The sequence below is a fragment of the Salvelinus sp. IW2-2015 genome, unplaced genomic scaffold (assembly GCF_002910315.2).
Source record: "Salvelinus sp. IW2-2015 unplaced genomic scaffold, ASM291031v2 Un_scaffold2005, whole genome shotgun sequence".
Classification (NCBI taxonomy): Eukaryota; Metazoa; Chordata; class Actinopteri; order Salmoniformes; family Salmonidae; genus Salvelinus; species Salvelinus sp. IW2-2015.
Window position 1 is genome coordinate 145280 of NW_019943355.1, and position 14154 is coordinate 159433.

The 14154-nt window shown below is 51.4% G+C and overlaps 1 protein-coding gene across 1 annotated transcript in view; it reads left to right on the forward strand.

The window, feature by feature from the left end:
• Positions 1-14154, forward strand: part of LOC112072697 (filamin-B-like) — a 131531-nt gene that overhangs the window by 102286 nt on the left and 15091 nt on the right. Inside the window, 7 exon segments of the mRNA XM_070439893.1 lie at positions 1018-1191; positions 2914-3069; positions 4033-4085; positions 4087-4171; positions 4174-4260; positions 6630-6782; positions 8058-8180. Of these exon segments, the coding sequence (XP_070295994.1) occupies positions 1018-1191; positions 2914-3069; positions 4033-4085; positions 4087-4171; positions 4174-4260; positions 6630-6782; positions 8058-8180 (831 nt within the window).

The window sequence follows — 14154 nt, forward strand, 5'->3', positions numbered from 1 at the left end:
GATCACACACTTTCTCCACCAACCCACCCACCCCAAGCCAGGGGTGCACCAGGCTGAACAGATCTTATTGGTAAATCATGACTAGTCTGGTCGCCATGGCCTCATTCTTGGAAAGCGGCGGCAGCGATCCTTTTTTAAGTGTGTTCCAATGTTACGCTGGAGGACCATCTACACCCGAACCCCTGCCCCGATTGCCATGGCTTCGAATCCTTTATGAAGTGTTCAGTGGGCAGGGACCATACTCTTACCCCCGTTGCCATGGCTCTGGAAAGTCCTATGAACAGTGTTATGCAGGGACCATCTACCCCCGTTGCCTGGACCCACTGTCTGGAACCGTCCTTATGAAGTGTTAGTGTAAGTACCCATCTTACCCCCGTTGCCATGCTGTCGAACGGTCCTTATTGAAGTGGTTAGTGAGACCATCTACCCCCTGTTGCCAGCTGCTCTTGGAAGCGTCCTTATGAGTAGTTAGTGGAGGCGACCATCTTACCCCCGTGCCATGGCATGCTCGAAAGGTCCTGTATGAAGTGTTAGTGAAGGGACCATTTCTTACCCCGTTGGCCATGGGCTGTCTGGCAAGTCCTTATGAAGTGTTAGTGGAGGACCATCTTACCCCTTTGCCATGGCTGTCGAACGTCCTTATGACAGTTGTTAGTGGAGGCGGACCATTTCACCCCCCCGCTGCCATGGCTGTCCTGGAAGCTCCTTATGAAGTGTGTAGTGGAGGGACCATCTTACCCCCGTTTGCCATGGCTGTCTGGAAGGTCCTTATGAAGGTTAAGTGAGGCGACCATCTTACCCCCCGTTGGCCATGGCTGTCGGAAGCGTCGCTTATGAAGTGTTATGGAGCACGCCATCTCTACCCCCGTTGCCATGGCTGTCTGAAGGTCCTTATGAACGAAGTGTTAGTGGAGGGACCATCTTACCCCCGTTGCCATGGCTGTCTGGAAGGTCCTTATGAAGTGTTAGTGGAGGGACCATCTTACCCCCGTTGACTGTTTCTGACTGTGTCTCCAGGAGGGTTGGACCTGGCCATCGAGGGTCCGTCCAAGGCAGATATCACCTGTTTGGATAACAAAGATGGTACCTGCACAGTGACCTACCTGCCTGTTCTGCCTGGAGACTACCATATACTGGTCAGATACAACGACAAGCACATCGCTGGCAGCCCCTTCAACGCTAGGATCACCGGTAAGAGACACACACACACCGCTAGGATCACCGGTAACACATTCTCTCTCTCCCTCTCTCTCTCCTAACCGTATTACAACATACCGGTGTGCTGAAATGAAAAGACTAAACACACACACACTCACACTCACACTCACACACACACACTCACACACACTCGGAGAGAAAAGCACATGGTGAACCAGTGGTTGTGTTATGCTGCGGTATGGCACGTTGGAGTGCATGACATCATAGTATTTTACTGTGAGTCATTGTTGCTGTTAATCCTCGTTTGACCACCAGAGGGCGTCTGAGAAGTTATTTAAATGACATGGAGCTGTAGGTTTAACAGTCCTGTTTACTGTAGCTGTTTGTAGCAGAACTTACTTATTGGCATACTGGCCTACTTCAATATACAGTATGTCATCCATGTCTTTAAAAAACATTCAAGTATTTCAGTTTTAAAACGAAACAAAAACAAAGGGAGCCTTGAATAATTAAACGATGKATAAATCGCAACTTGTCGGTTAAAGCCGTTAATTCACGAATGCGTTTGACTGTTTTTGACTTTAAAAACTATTTTTGTTAGAACAGACTATAATGGGATTGATTCTAATTTGTTTTGAGTTATTATTTTATTTGTTGTGCTCTATCTTAATTAAATTGATTCATATTATGGTGTTTGTATTCCAAGAAAAAGGAAAATGCATTTTACTGCAGCCTATGTAGGCCTCKGGGTTTCCGTTAGGAAAAGATGGCGCAGTACAACGTGACCGGTCGGGAGTAGGCCGAGGTTACTGAGCGAAGAGCAAAATGATCCTAACATTTCCACACCCTAATTGTAGTCTAACCAAAACCCAAATGGAYATTCAGTGAACAATGTCAATCTGATTTATCAAGACCAGTCCCCATGCTTGTCTCAGAGCAGTGTGAAACAGGGCTGAAATAGTTGACCACACGTTGGGTCGGCTATTGCTTCAAATCCTATCGTAACAATTGGGATGACTTTTGGGAGTTTCAGGAAGAAACAATTTTGTTTCCTTCATTAGCCTACGTTATTCCAATATTTCCTGTCATTCAGTGATATTTATTCCCCTAGTAAATCATTATGGATCCATCCAGATGGGGTTAGATAACTGCATGTGGTGGACTACGCAAAGAGATGGGCGAAGTGACATGCCTCACAAACATCCATTTAATAGGTTTTGAAGTCCCTACACTCATCACGAGTCTGTCCTGCTGAGAGCCCGTCGAGTGGATTGCTTCTTATGCTATTCTAATTTATTGGAGCGGCTGCTAAACCATTTCCACCTGGCCCACAGCGTTGTTGTGTCCTTACAGTGCACTTTCACTCCATTCCCTGCCAGACTCTCGACCAATGACACCACTCCATTCCCTGCCAGACTCTCGACCAATGACACCAGATCATTATTTATCTTTATCCTCTATCTTTATCCTCATTATTCAGTTCATTCAAATTCAATTGTAATACATTTTGTCTCTCCCGTTCAACACTACTTCCTGATCATAGTTTGTCTGGATAACTATTAGTACAGTTGGTTTGTAAAAATTAAGAGGTAAGTTGGGTGTGTTAGTACTAGGCTGGAACAAAACCCTGCTGAACTATAGCTCTTTGAGAAGACCCATGCCTGAACTGAAAAGTCTGTTTCTCTACATCTCTCATCCTAAATGGTCAATGTGACTGCCTCTAACTCACTAAACCCCGTCTGTGTCTCTTTGCAGAGGAGAAACGTTGTTCCCAGTTGAAGCTGGGCTCTGCAGCGGACTTCTCCCTGGACATTACAGAAACTGACCTGTCTCTACTTACCGCCAGCATCAAGGCCCCCTCTGGCCGCGACGAACCCTGTCTGCTCAAGAGACAACCCAACAACCACATCGGTAAGACCTGACCCCAGACCAACAACCACGTCGGTAAGACCTGACCCCAGACCGACAACCACGTCGGTAAGACCTGACCCCAGACCGACAACCACGTCGGTGTAAGACCAACAAACATCCATCTTGGTTAAGTAGGGTTGCTCCCTCTGTGACAGAGTAGTCTTTGTCCTGGAAAGAGCTTTAAATAACTTGTACAATATTGATTATTATTCTGCAATGGTAAAAAAAAAAAATGGGTGAATAACCTGATCGCGGCGCGATTGTGACTGTAGCTCTCCTATACTTTAATTGCATTTTCACACACAAGGTGGGTTACGGCTTAGGTCTGTACCCCACTGGTTCAACTGACTGAAGGCCTGGTTCGTGAACGCGTTGCTGTACCGTTTAGTGATTCAGCGACTGAAGGCATCGGTGAATGCGTTGTGTTTAACCAACCAATTGTTATTCAAGATGATTCAACTACGGACTGAATCGGGTGGGGAGTTTTCTTGGGAATTAACAATTGGTTTTGTCAAATGAGTTTGGAGACGGTGATGTAATGGGAATACTATGTATGAATAGGGTTACTTACAGGTGACTGCACTGGTATGGATTTTGTGTGACCGATGAATAAATGTGAATACCTGTATCTGTGTGATTGAACAGTAGGTTTAGCAGAGCCTCTAACCCCATCTACCCTTCCTCCCTCTTTTCTGTCTCTCCTCCTGCCTCTCTCTGTCCATCTACGACCGTCCCTCCACCCTTCTTTTCTGTCTCTCTCCTCTCCCTCCTCTGTTCCATCTACCCTCCTCCCCTCTTTTCTGTTCTCTCTCTCCCTGCGCCCCTCTCTCTGGTTTTTTCCCCCATCTCCCCGTCCTCCCTCTTCTGTCTCTCTCTCCCTTCCTCTCTTCCCATCTACCTTCCTCCCCCTCTTTTCGTCCTCTCCTCCTTCCGTCCTCTGTCCCTCTTGTCCCATCTCCCCAGGTATTTCCTTCATCCCGAGGGAGGTGGGGAGCACGTCGGTGAGCATCAAGAAGGAATGGCTCCATTTCCCAACAGCCCATCACAATCATGGTTGTGCAATCCGAGATCGGCGACGCCTCCAAGGTGGGCAAGGTGTACGGACAGGGCTGGTCGAGGGACACACCTTCGACATGTCCGACTTTGTGGTGAACACACCGAGAAGCAGGCGAGTTCTTGTAGATATAGCTGGTTCTAGTATTACAACGGCCCAGGGTCACCCAGGGACTCTTACCACCCCCCCACCACCTAAAGTAATTAGTCTTCTATTGAAATGGTGGCTTTAAGAGGCCTTATGGGGTTGATTTGTGGAATTAGTGTCCTTCATAACAGACTGCATGCCATTTCAACACTTTAACCTCACGTGTCTAGTTTTCTGAGTGTCCCCCGGGCCTGGTTCTGAGTGTCCGCCGGGCCTGAGTTTGAGTTGCCCCGGGACACTGGTTTCTGAAGATTACCCGAAAAAAGAGCGCACTGAAAGGTTTACTGAAGAGTTCTCCCGAGAGCTCCTGGTTTCTGAGTTCCCCGGCGCATAGGTTTACTAGTTCCCCGGCCAGGTTTCTGGAGTTCCCCGGGCCTGCCGTTTCCCTGAGTTCCCCGGAAGGCCACTAAAACAGGTGTTTCTAAGAGTTTCCACAACGAAGGAACCTGGGATGTCTGAGTCCCCGGGACCTGTGGTGTTCGCTGAGTTCCCGACGAAGAGCACTGGTTTCTGAGGACTTCCACCAAGAAGGACAAGTGGTTATCTGAGTTTCCTACCAAGGCGGCCAGGTTTCTGATGTTCCCCGAAGAGTCCTACTAGTTTCTGAGTTCCGCCAGGGCGCTGGCATATTCTAAGAGAATCAACCCTGGCGGCCCTGGTGTGTGAGTTGCCCCGAGCCTGACGAGTTCTTGGTTCCGGGTAAGCGTCGACGGCTTTGCGACAGTTTAAAAGGGGATTATTGTAGCAGAGCTTTTAAAGGGATGGTTACGTAGCACATACTATGTTTAAACTATTAGCTGGCCTATGGACTCCTATACATTAGAGATTTAAGACCTCATAGCCTGGCGATGACATGACGTGGGTGGCTAGCTGTTAGCGCTCACACACACACACACACACACACACACACACGGTTACCACGGCTCGTTCTTGTCTCGTTCAGTTGGGAGCCGTACCACAGCGCTTATGTTCCCCGTTATTGATTCTCACACCTTCACACACACTTAACACACACTTAACACATGGTGTCTGGGGGTGTCTCAGCTTCCGGTAGATAACGTAAGTGAGAGAATACATTTCAGCCAAAACATCTACAGTGTGATTTAGGTAGGGCCTAGGATGTTGTGGTGTCTGTGTCCCGAATGGAACCCTATTGGCCCTGGTTAAAAGTAGTGCACTACGTAGGCTGCCGTTTGGGACACAGTCGTTGTGATTGGGTAGAATGGTGCGGCCTCCAATCAGACTGGGTATGGAACAGAACTTCAGATATACAGGAAGAGAATGAATGTAATGTGGTTATTTTTTTAACCTTTAACACTATTACGGCAAACCAAACCTATTCTTTCTGGAAACCTGAAATGTGATTCTGTTACTAAGTTAGTCTTTTCGTTGGCTGTATAATATGAAGGCTATGTGGCTTGGTTTGGTTTGTTTGGTTTGTTAAAAAGCATCATTTGATTTAGTCATATAATGGGCCCAAGGGTTTCTTTAACATTTGACAACTGACATGACTGCTGAATGCATTTAAAAATATATATATTTTAACCTTTTATTTAATTAGGCAAGTCAGAACAAATTCTTATTTACAATGACAGCCTACACCGGCTTAATCTGGACGTCGCTGGGCCAATTGTGCGCTGTCCTATGGGACTCCCAATCACGGCCGGGTTGTGATACAGCCTGGAATCGAACCATGGTCTGTAGTGACGCCTCAAGCATTGAGATGCAGTGCTGATAAGAGAATTTCCAATCCCAATGATAATAACAATCAATCAATAGCTCTGACCAATCCCCGAGGTTTGTAAGACCATGGGTATAATAATAATTAGTCAAAGACTCAGCTTACACAAAAGGTTAGTACAGTTTATTCAGAGAACATTCTAGAGTCAGGAATACAAAACAATTCATTTTATACTGACTTCTCACGCCCACGCACACACACACACATACAAACAGACGGACACACTGTCTCACTACCCAGCCGCCAGAGATTATTGACCTTGTCCTTCAGACGTACTCACCGTTCTCTCCCTAATCTCTAGTCAGGTCGGCACCGAGCTCAGACAGTCTGTGTTTATAATACCATAAAGACATGTTGTCTTTACCCTAATCCTGACTAGACTACACATTTATTGATTATGATTTTATACATTCTAATCAATTCCATACAATTATATGTTTCAGGGTGGAATATTCTAATCATTCAATTAACAGATAATTCTCACCTAACAAGTGCCTTAGACCGCTGCGCCACTTGGCAACGCCTCATTGCTCAGTCTCACTCCCAGAATTGTCTGACTGGTATTGTTGTCCCCTGGGCTACAAGGGTCTGACTGTTGTCTACTCTGTCGTCACCCAGGTTACGGGGGTCTGGCCCTATCTGTTGAGGGGCCCAGTAAGGTGGACATCCAGACCCAGGACATGGAGGATGGGACGTGTGTTGTCTCCTACTGCCCATCAGAACCAGGCTCCTACATCGTCTCCGTACGTTTCGCTGACCAACACGTGCCAGGTGAGAGTCTATGTACAGCTTCGTTATTGTACCAGACACTCCTTTATACCAAAATGATCCGTGTCAATGAGGGGTATCCTACCAATCAGGTTTGAGGAGTTAGGGAGGTAACTTGGAGTTCAACTCGGGGGGAAAAGCTGGTCATAGGAATGTGGCTTAACCTTTTTAGCCAGGTCCGTTTCTATGGCAAGGAATCCTTCTCCGGGGCAGGCTAACTCAATGGGGGGGCTAGACCGTACTATTTACCACCACAAACTGATGCTGTCCATAAGACTGCACTCAACCAGCTGTATACGGCCAAAAGTAAAAGAGAAAACGCTCATCCACAGGCGGCGCTCCTAGTGGATTACAGTCAACATCCGCACTGAGCTAAAYGCTAGAGCTGCCGCTTTCAAGGAGCGGTACTCTAATCCGGATGCTTATAAGAAATCCCACTACGACGTCCGAGTCATCAAACAGGCAAAGAGTCAATACAGGACTAAGATTTAATCCTACTACGCCGGCTCTGACTCTTGTTAGTTTGCAAGCCCGGCCACATCTATCACGGATTACAAAGGGAAACCCAGCCGCAAGCTGCCCAGTAACACGAGCCTACCAGATGAGCTAAATGCCTTCAATTCTCATCAATCTACACACAATTCCCCATAATGACAAAGCAAAAACAGGTTTTTAGAAATGTTTGCTTATTTTATTAAAAATAAAACTACATTTACATAAGTATTCAGTACTTTGTTGAAGAACCTTTGGCAGCGAATACAGCGTTGAGTCTTCTTGGGTATGACGCTACAAGCTTGGCACACCTGTATTTCTAGAATGCCCTTTGAACCTATTAGAACCAAGTATTCAACAATGCTGTGGTAGTGGAGTTAAATACTAGATTACTGCCTGGTCCACATCCTGGTACTTCTAAAAGCCTGTTGTACCACAGCTTTCTGAATTTGTGACAACTTCTTTTCTTGATTTGGGCTCAAATGTAAATGTGGCTCAGACTAGCCCATGGATTGATGTTTCAGCGTTGTCTCAATGAAGCGTTCGGCGTTCGACTAGCCACGTGCAACATGGCGCACGAGCAATATCCACCGTCGTCGTACGGTTGAAGCCAGAGCTGYAATGTGAAGATGTAACTAAGATACCCCTCTGGTGTTGCAGCAGAGCTTGTAGTTGTGAATTGTCAGTGATCTAATTTTAAAAATGGTATAATGTTCATTTGATTAATTTCTTATAAAATGAAGTGATAGTGACCCTTGTCCCTGCTGTGTGCGTTCGTCGCCACAGGCAGCCCGTTCACAGTGAAGGTGACAGGTGAGGGCCGTATCAGAGAGAGCATCACCAGGAGACAGAAGGCTGCGTCCATAGCCACCGTCGGCAGTGTCTGTGACCTCAACCTCAAGATACCAGGTAAGGACACCTATAGAATATATTACCAACCTGTATATATAACATACTCTATACGCCCCTCTCTACATTCACCCAGCCCCTCTCTACATTCAACGGCCCCCTCCTCTATAACGACCTCTATACATTCCCCAGCTCCTCTATACGACCTCTCTACATCACCGCGGCCTTCTCTACATCCACCCGTCCCCCCTCTACTCCACCCGCCCTCTCTACATCCACCGGCCCTTCTCTACATCCACCCGGCGCCTCTTCTAATCACCCGGCCCCTCTCTACATCCACCCGGCCCCCTCTTACATCACCCGGCCCCCTTCTACATCACCCGGCCCCTCTCTACACCACGGCCCCTCTACCATCCACCCGGCCCCCTCTCTACATCCACACCGGCCCTTCTACATCCACCGGCCCCTCTCTACATCCACTCCGGCCCTCTCTACATGCCACCCGGCCCTCCTAAGCATCCACGCCGGCCCCCTCTTACATCCACCGGCCCCCCTCGTACATCACCGGCCCCTCTACATCCAACCCGGCCCCCTTCCTACATCCACCCGGCCCCTCTACATCCACCCGGCCCTCTACATCACGCGGCCCCCCTCTACATCCACGCGCGGCCCCCTCTAACATCACCGGCCCCTCTACCATCCACACCCGGCCCTCTCTACATCCACACGGCCCCTCTACATCCACCGGCCCCTCTCTACATCCACGCCGGCCCTCTCTACAATCCACGCCCCTCTCTACATCCACTCCGGCCCTCTCTACTCCACCCGGCCCTCTAATCACCCGGCCCCTCTCGTACATCCACCCGGCCTTCTACATCCAACCGGCCCCTCTCTACATCCACCCGGCCCTCTCTACATCACCCGGCCCTGCTCTACATCCACCCGGCCCCTCTCTACATCCCACCCGGCCCCTCTTACATCCACCCGGCCCCCTCTACATCCCGCCGGCCCCTCTCTACATCACCGGCCCCTCTCTACATCCACCGCCCCTCTCTACATCCACCCGGCCCTCTCTATATCCACACGGCCCCTTCTCTACATCCACCCGGCCCTCTCTACATCCACCGCCCCTCTCCTAACATCCACCGGCCCCTCTCTCATCCACCCGGCCCTCTCTACATCACCCGCCCTCTCTACATCCGCCCCTCTCCATCCCCGCGCCCTCTCTTTACATGGTCACCGACCCCTCTCTACATCCAACCCGGCCCCTCTCTACATCCACCCGGCCCCTCTCTACATCCAACGGCCCTTACTCCCGGCCCCTCTCTACATCACCCGGCCCTCCATCCCCGGCCCCTCTCTACATCCACCGGCCCTCTCTTACATCGCCCGGCCCTCCTACATCCACCGGCCCCTCTCATCACACCCGGCCCCCTCTACATCCCCCGCCCTTACTCCACTCACCGGCGCCTCTCCTACATCCACCCGGCCCCTCTCTACATCCACCGGCCTTCCACCAGGCCCTCTCTACATCACCCGGCCCCTCTCTACATCCACGCCCGGACCCTCTCTACATCCACCGGCCCCTCTCTACATCCACCCGGCCCTCCTACTCCGGCTCACATCCACCCGGGCCCTCTCTACATCCACCCGGCCCCTCTCTACTTCACCGCCCCTCTTCTAACATCCACCCGGCCCCTCTCTACATCCACCCGGCCCCTCTCTACATCCACTCCGGGCCCTCTCTACATCCCGGCTTACACCCGGCCCCTCTCTAACATCCCACCGGCCCCTTCTTACATCCACCGGCCCCTCTACTTCACCCGCCTCTCATCCACCGGCCCCTCTCTACATCACCCGGCCCTCTCTACCATCCACGGCGGCCCTCTCTACATCCACCCGGCCCTCTCTAACATCCCGGCCCCTCTCTACCTCGACCCCTCCTCCCCCGGCCCCTCTCCTACATCCAACCCGGCCCCTCTCTACATCCACCCGGCCCTCTCTACATCCACCCGGCCCCTCTCTGTACAATCCAACACGGCCCCTCTCTACCATCCACCCGGCCCCCTTCTACATCACCCGCGGCCCCTCTCCGACTCTCGACATCCACCGGCCCCTCTCTACCATCCACCCGGCCCCTCTCTACATCACCCGGCCCCTCTCTACATCCACCCGGCCCTCTCTACATCCACCCGGCCTCATTCTACATCCACCCGGCCGCCTTCTAACAGCCACCGGCCCCTCTCTACGCAGCCCCCGGCCCTCTCTACACAGCCCGGACCCTCTCGTACAGCCCCGGCCCTCTCTACAGCCACCGGCCCTCTCTCCAGGCCACCCGGCCCCTCTCTACTTTAGCACCCGGCCCCTCTCTACATCCACCCGGCCTCTCCTCCCCTCTTACATCCGGCCCCCCTCTATCACACCACCCGGCCCCTCTCAGCATTCCACACCCGCCCCCCTCTACATCCACCCGGCCCCTCCTACATCCACCCGGCCCCTCTCTACATCCACCCGGCCTCTCTACATCACCGGCCCCCCTCTCTACATCACCGCCCTCTCTACATCCACCGGCCTCTCTCTAACAATCCACCCGGCCCCTCTCTTACATCCACACCGCGGCCCTCTCTACACGGGCCTTCTACATCCCCGGCCCCTCTTGCTACAATCCCAACCCGGCCCTCTCTACATCCACCGGCCGCCCTCTTACATCCACCGCCCCTTTCTACATATCCCCCGGCCCCTCTCTACAATCCACCCAGGCCCCCTCTACATCACCTGGCCTCCTAGCACATCCACCCGGCCTCCTCACTACATCACACCGGCCCGCACTCTTCTACATCCACCCGACGCCTCTCTAAATCCACCGGTGCCCCTTCTCTACATTCACCAGGGCCCCTCTCTACATTCACGCCGGCTCCTTCTACATCCCCGGACCTCTCCTACATTTCCACCCGGCCCCTCTCTACATCCACCCCGGCCCCTCTCTACATCACCCGGCCCTTCCTCTTACATCCACCCGGTCCCCTCTCTAAAACCGTCCCCCCTTCACATACCCCCCCGTGCCTCTTACATCTCACACCGCAACCTCTCTCTATACAGTTCAACCCAGGGCATCTGAATCCACTCGACCCTCTCTTAACATACCACCCCAGGTACCCTACTTCATCTACATCACAGCCTGGCCCTCTCTCTCCACGCCCCTCTTACATCCACCGGGCCACTCTCTCTACATACTCTTCAGCGGCCCCTCTCTACATCACCCGGCCCTCTACCCGACCCTCTCTACATCCACCCGGCCTCTCTTACGCGACCCTCTATAACACCCTCTACAAGAGACCTCGATTGTCTTGTTAGAACCCTGTGAAGAGCGTTAGATTCAGGTATGAATGAGTACGATGGGATGTAATTTGGCAAAACGTTTCTGAAATGGTAGCGTTCTTCTGGGGGGGGCCATCCAGATTGGAATGGTGGCGTTTAATCTGGGGGGCCATAGATTGCGAATGGTGCGTTCTATCTGGGGGGGGCCATAGATTCGGAATGGTGCGTTTCTATCTGGGGGGGGCCATAGATTGGAAATGGTGGCGTTCTATCTGGGGGGTGGCCATAATGATTGGAATGGTCGCGTTCTAGCTGAGGGGGGCGCCATAGATTGGAATGGTGCGTTCTATCTGGGGGGGCTATAAATTGGAATGGTGCGTTTAATTGGGGGCCATAGATTGGAAATGGTGCGTTCTAATCCTGGGGGGGGGGCAAGATTGGAATGGTGGCGTTTATCTGGGGGGGCCATAGAATTGGAATGGTGCGTTCTATCTGGGGGGGGCCATAGATTGGAATGGTGCGTTCTATCTGGGGGGGGGATAGATTGGAATGGTGCGTTCTATCTGGGGGGGGGCCTAGATTGGAATGGGTTGCGTTCTAATCTGGGGGGGGGGGGGCATAGATTGGAATGGTCGTTCTATCTGGGGGGGGGGGGCCATAGATTGGGAAATGGTGCGTTCTATCTGGGGGGGGGGGGGGCCAATAGATTGGAATGGTTGCGTTCCTATCTGGGGGGGGGGGGGCCATAGATTGGAATGGTGCCGTCTTCTGGGGGGGGCATAGATTGGAATCGGGTTTTCTATCTGGGGGGGGCCATAGATTGGAATGGGGTTTTCTATCTGGGGGGGGCCATAGATTGGAATGGGGCGTTCGATCTGGGGGAGGGGCATAGATTGGAATGGTGCGGTTCTTACTGGGCCATGAAGGCTTATTGGGGGGGCCATAGATTTGGAATGGGGTGCGTGTCGATCTGGGGCGGGGGCATAGATTGGAATGGTGCGTCATCTGGGGGGGGTGGGGGCCATAGATGAATGGTGCGTTCTATCTGGGGGGCATACGATTTGGAATGGGTTTCGATCTGGGGGGGGGGGGCCATAGATTGTGAATGGTGGGTTTCTATCTGGGGGGGGCCATAGATTGGAATGGGCGATTCATCTGGGGGGGGGGCATAGATTGGAGGTGGTTAATAGGGGGGGGCTGCTGGTTGCGTTCCTATCTGGGGGGGGGCTCATTAGATGGAATGGTGGTCGTTTCTATCTGGGGGGGGCATAGATTGGAATGGTTGCGTTCTATCTGGGGGGGGGCAATAGGATTGGAATGGTGCGTTTTATCATGGGGGGGGGGGCCAGGTGAGATTGGAATGGTGCGGTTCGATCTGGGGGGGGCCATAGATACGCACATTCGAATTGCTTGATTCGGGGGGGCCCCATAGATCGGAAGGCTCCCGCAGTTCAGTCATCTGGGGGGGCCTAGATTGGAATTGGTGCGTTCTATCCTGGGGGGGGGGGGGCCATAGATTGGAATGGTGTGCGTGTCTATCTGGGGGGGGCATAGATTGGAATGGTGTTTTTCTATCTGGGGGGGGGGCCAATAAGCTTGGACTGGTGCGTTCTATTCTGGGGGGGGGGGCCATAGATTGGAAGGTGCGTTCGATCTGCGGGGGCCATAGATTGGAATTCGACAGATATATATTTAACTCTGTTGATGTTGAGACAAAAGTATTCTCATTGTGGGTAATTTTAAAGGTTTAAATGAACCTAATTTGTAAAGTGTAGTTAAGATTATGTTGACGGCAAAGCTTGTTGGCTGTTCAGCGTCATGCTGAGGTAGAAAGGACTTTGGGGAAAAAATACCGTTTTTTTGTCTGCTATAACTGAAACCACATGTACAGGAATATTAGGATATGTCTACAGTACACACATTACATGTAATCTCCCCATAGTACAGTAGAAAGAAATGGCTCTTTCCAGTGTAGTTATGAAACACACAGATCTCTGGGGGGGAAAACAAGTCTTGTTTAGAAGACTTGTCACTTGGCAGCCGAGTTAGAACACCTCATTGAGTGTGAAGCCTGCCAGCTCTCTCTACCCTCTCTCTCTACCCTCTCTCTCTACCCTCTCTCTCTACCCTCTCTCTCTACCCTCTCTCTCTACCCTCTCTCTCTACCCTCTCTNCTCTCTCTACCCTCTCTCTCTACCCTCTCTCTCTACCCTCTCTCTCTACCCTCTCTCTCTACCCTCTCTCTCTACCCTCTCTCTCTACCCTCTCTCTCTAATCGTGGCTCATGAGGCCACACGCCCATCCGTGTTTATATAGGCCATACTGCTGTAGAATGAGGATTTACTGCTGGCTATCCCAAGGAAGTAGGATGGGGCTGGATGCTAACATATTGAAGACAGCAGGGTTATATTCCCCATATCGTGGACGTCCATTCACTGGAGCGGTTTGCTGATGTCATACTCTGGGTGTGGACTCAACCAACAGTTATGTTTTTGGGGGTCACTGGGTTCCCTATACTACTGATGTCCCTATTCTACAGGGGTCCTGAGGTTTTTTTATCCTACTTTGCTATTTCTTCTACTTTTGTATTTCATGTTTTATCCTCTTACTATTTCCTGTAACCTCTTCTTTCCAGCCCTGACTTCTCTTTCTCCCTGTTTCTCCTCTCCCTGTTTCTCCTCTCCCTGTTTCTCCTCTCCCTGTTTCTCCTCTCCCT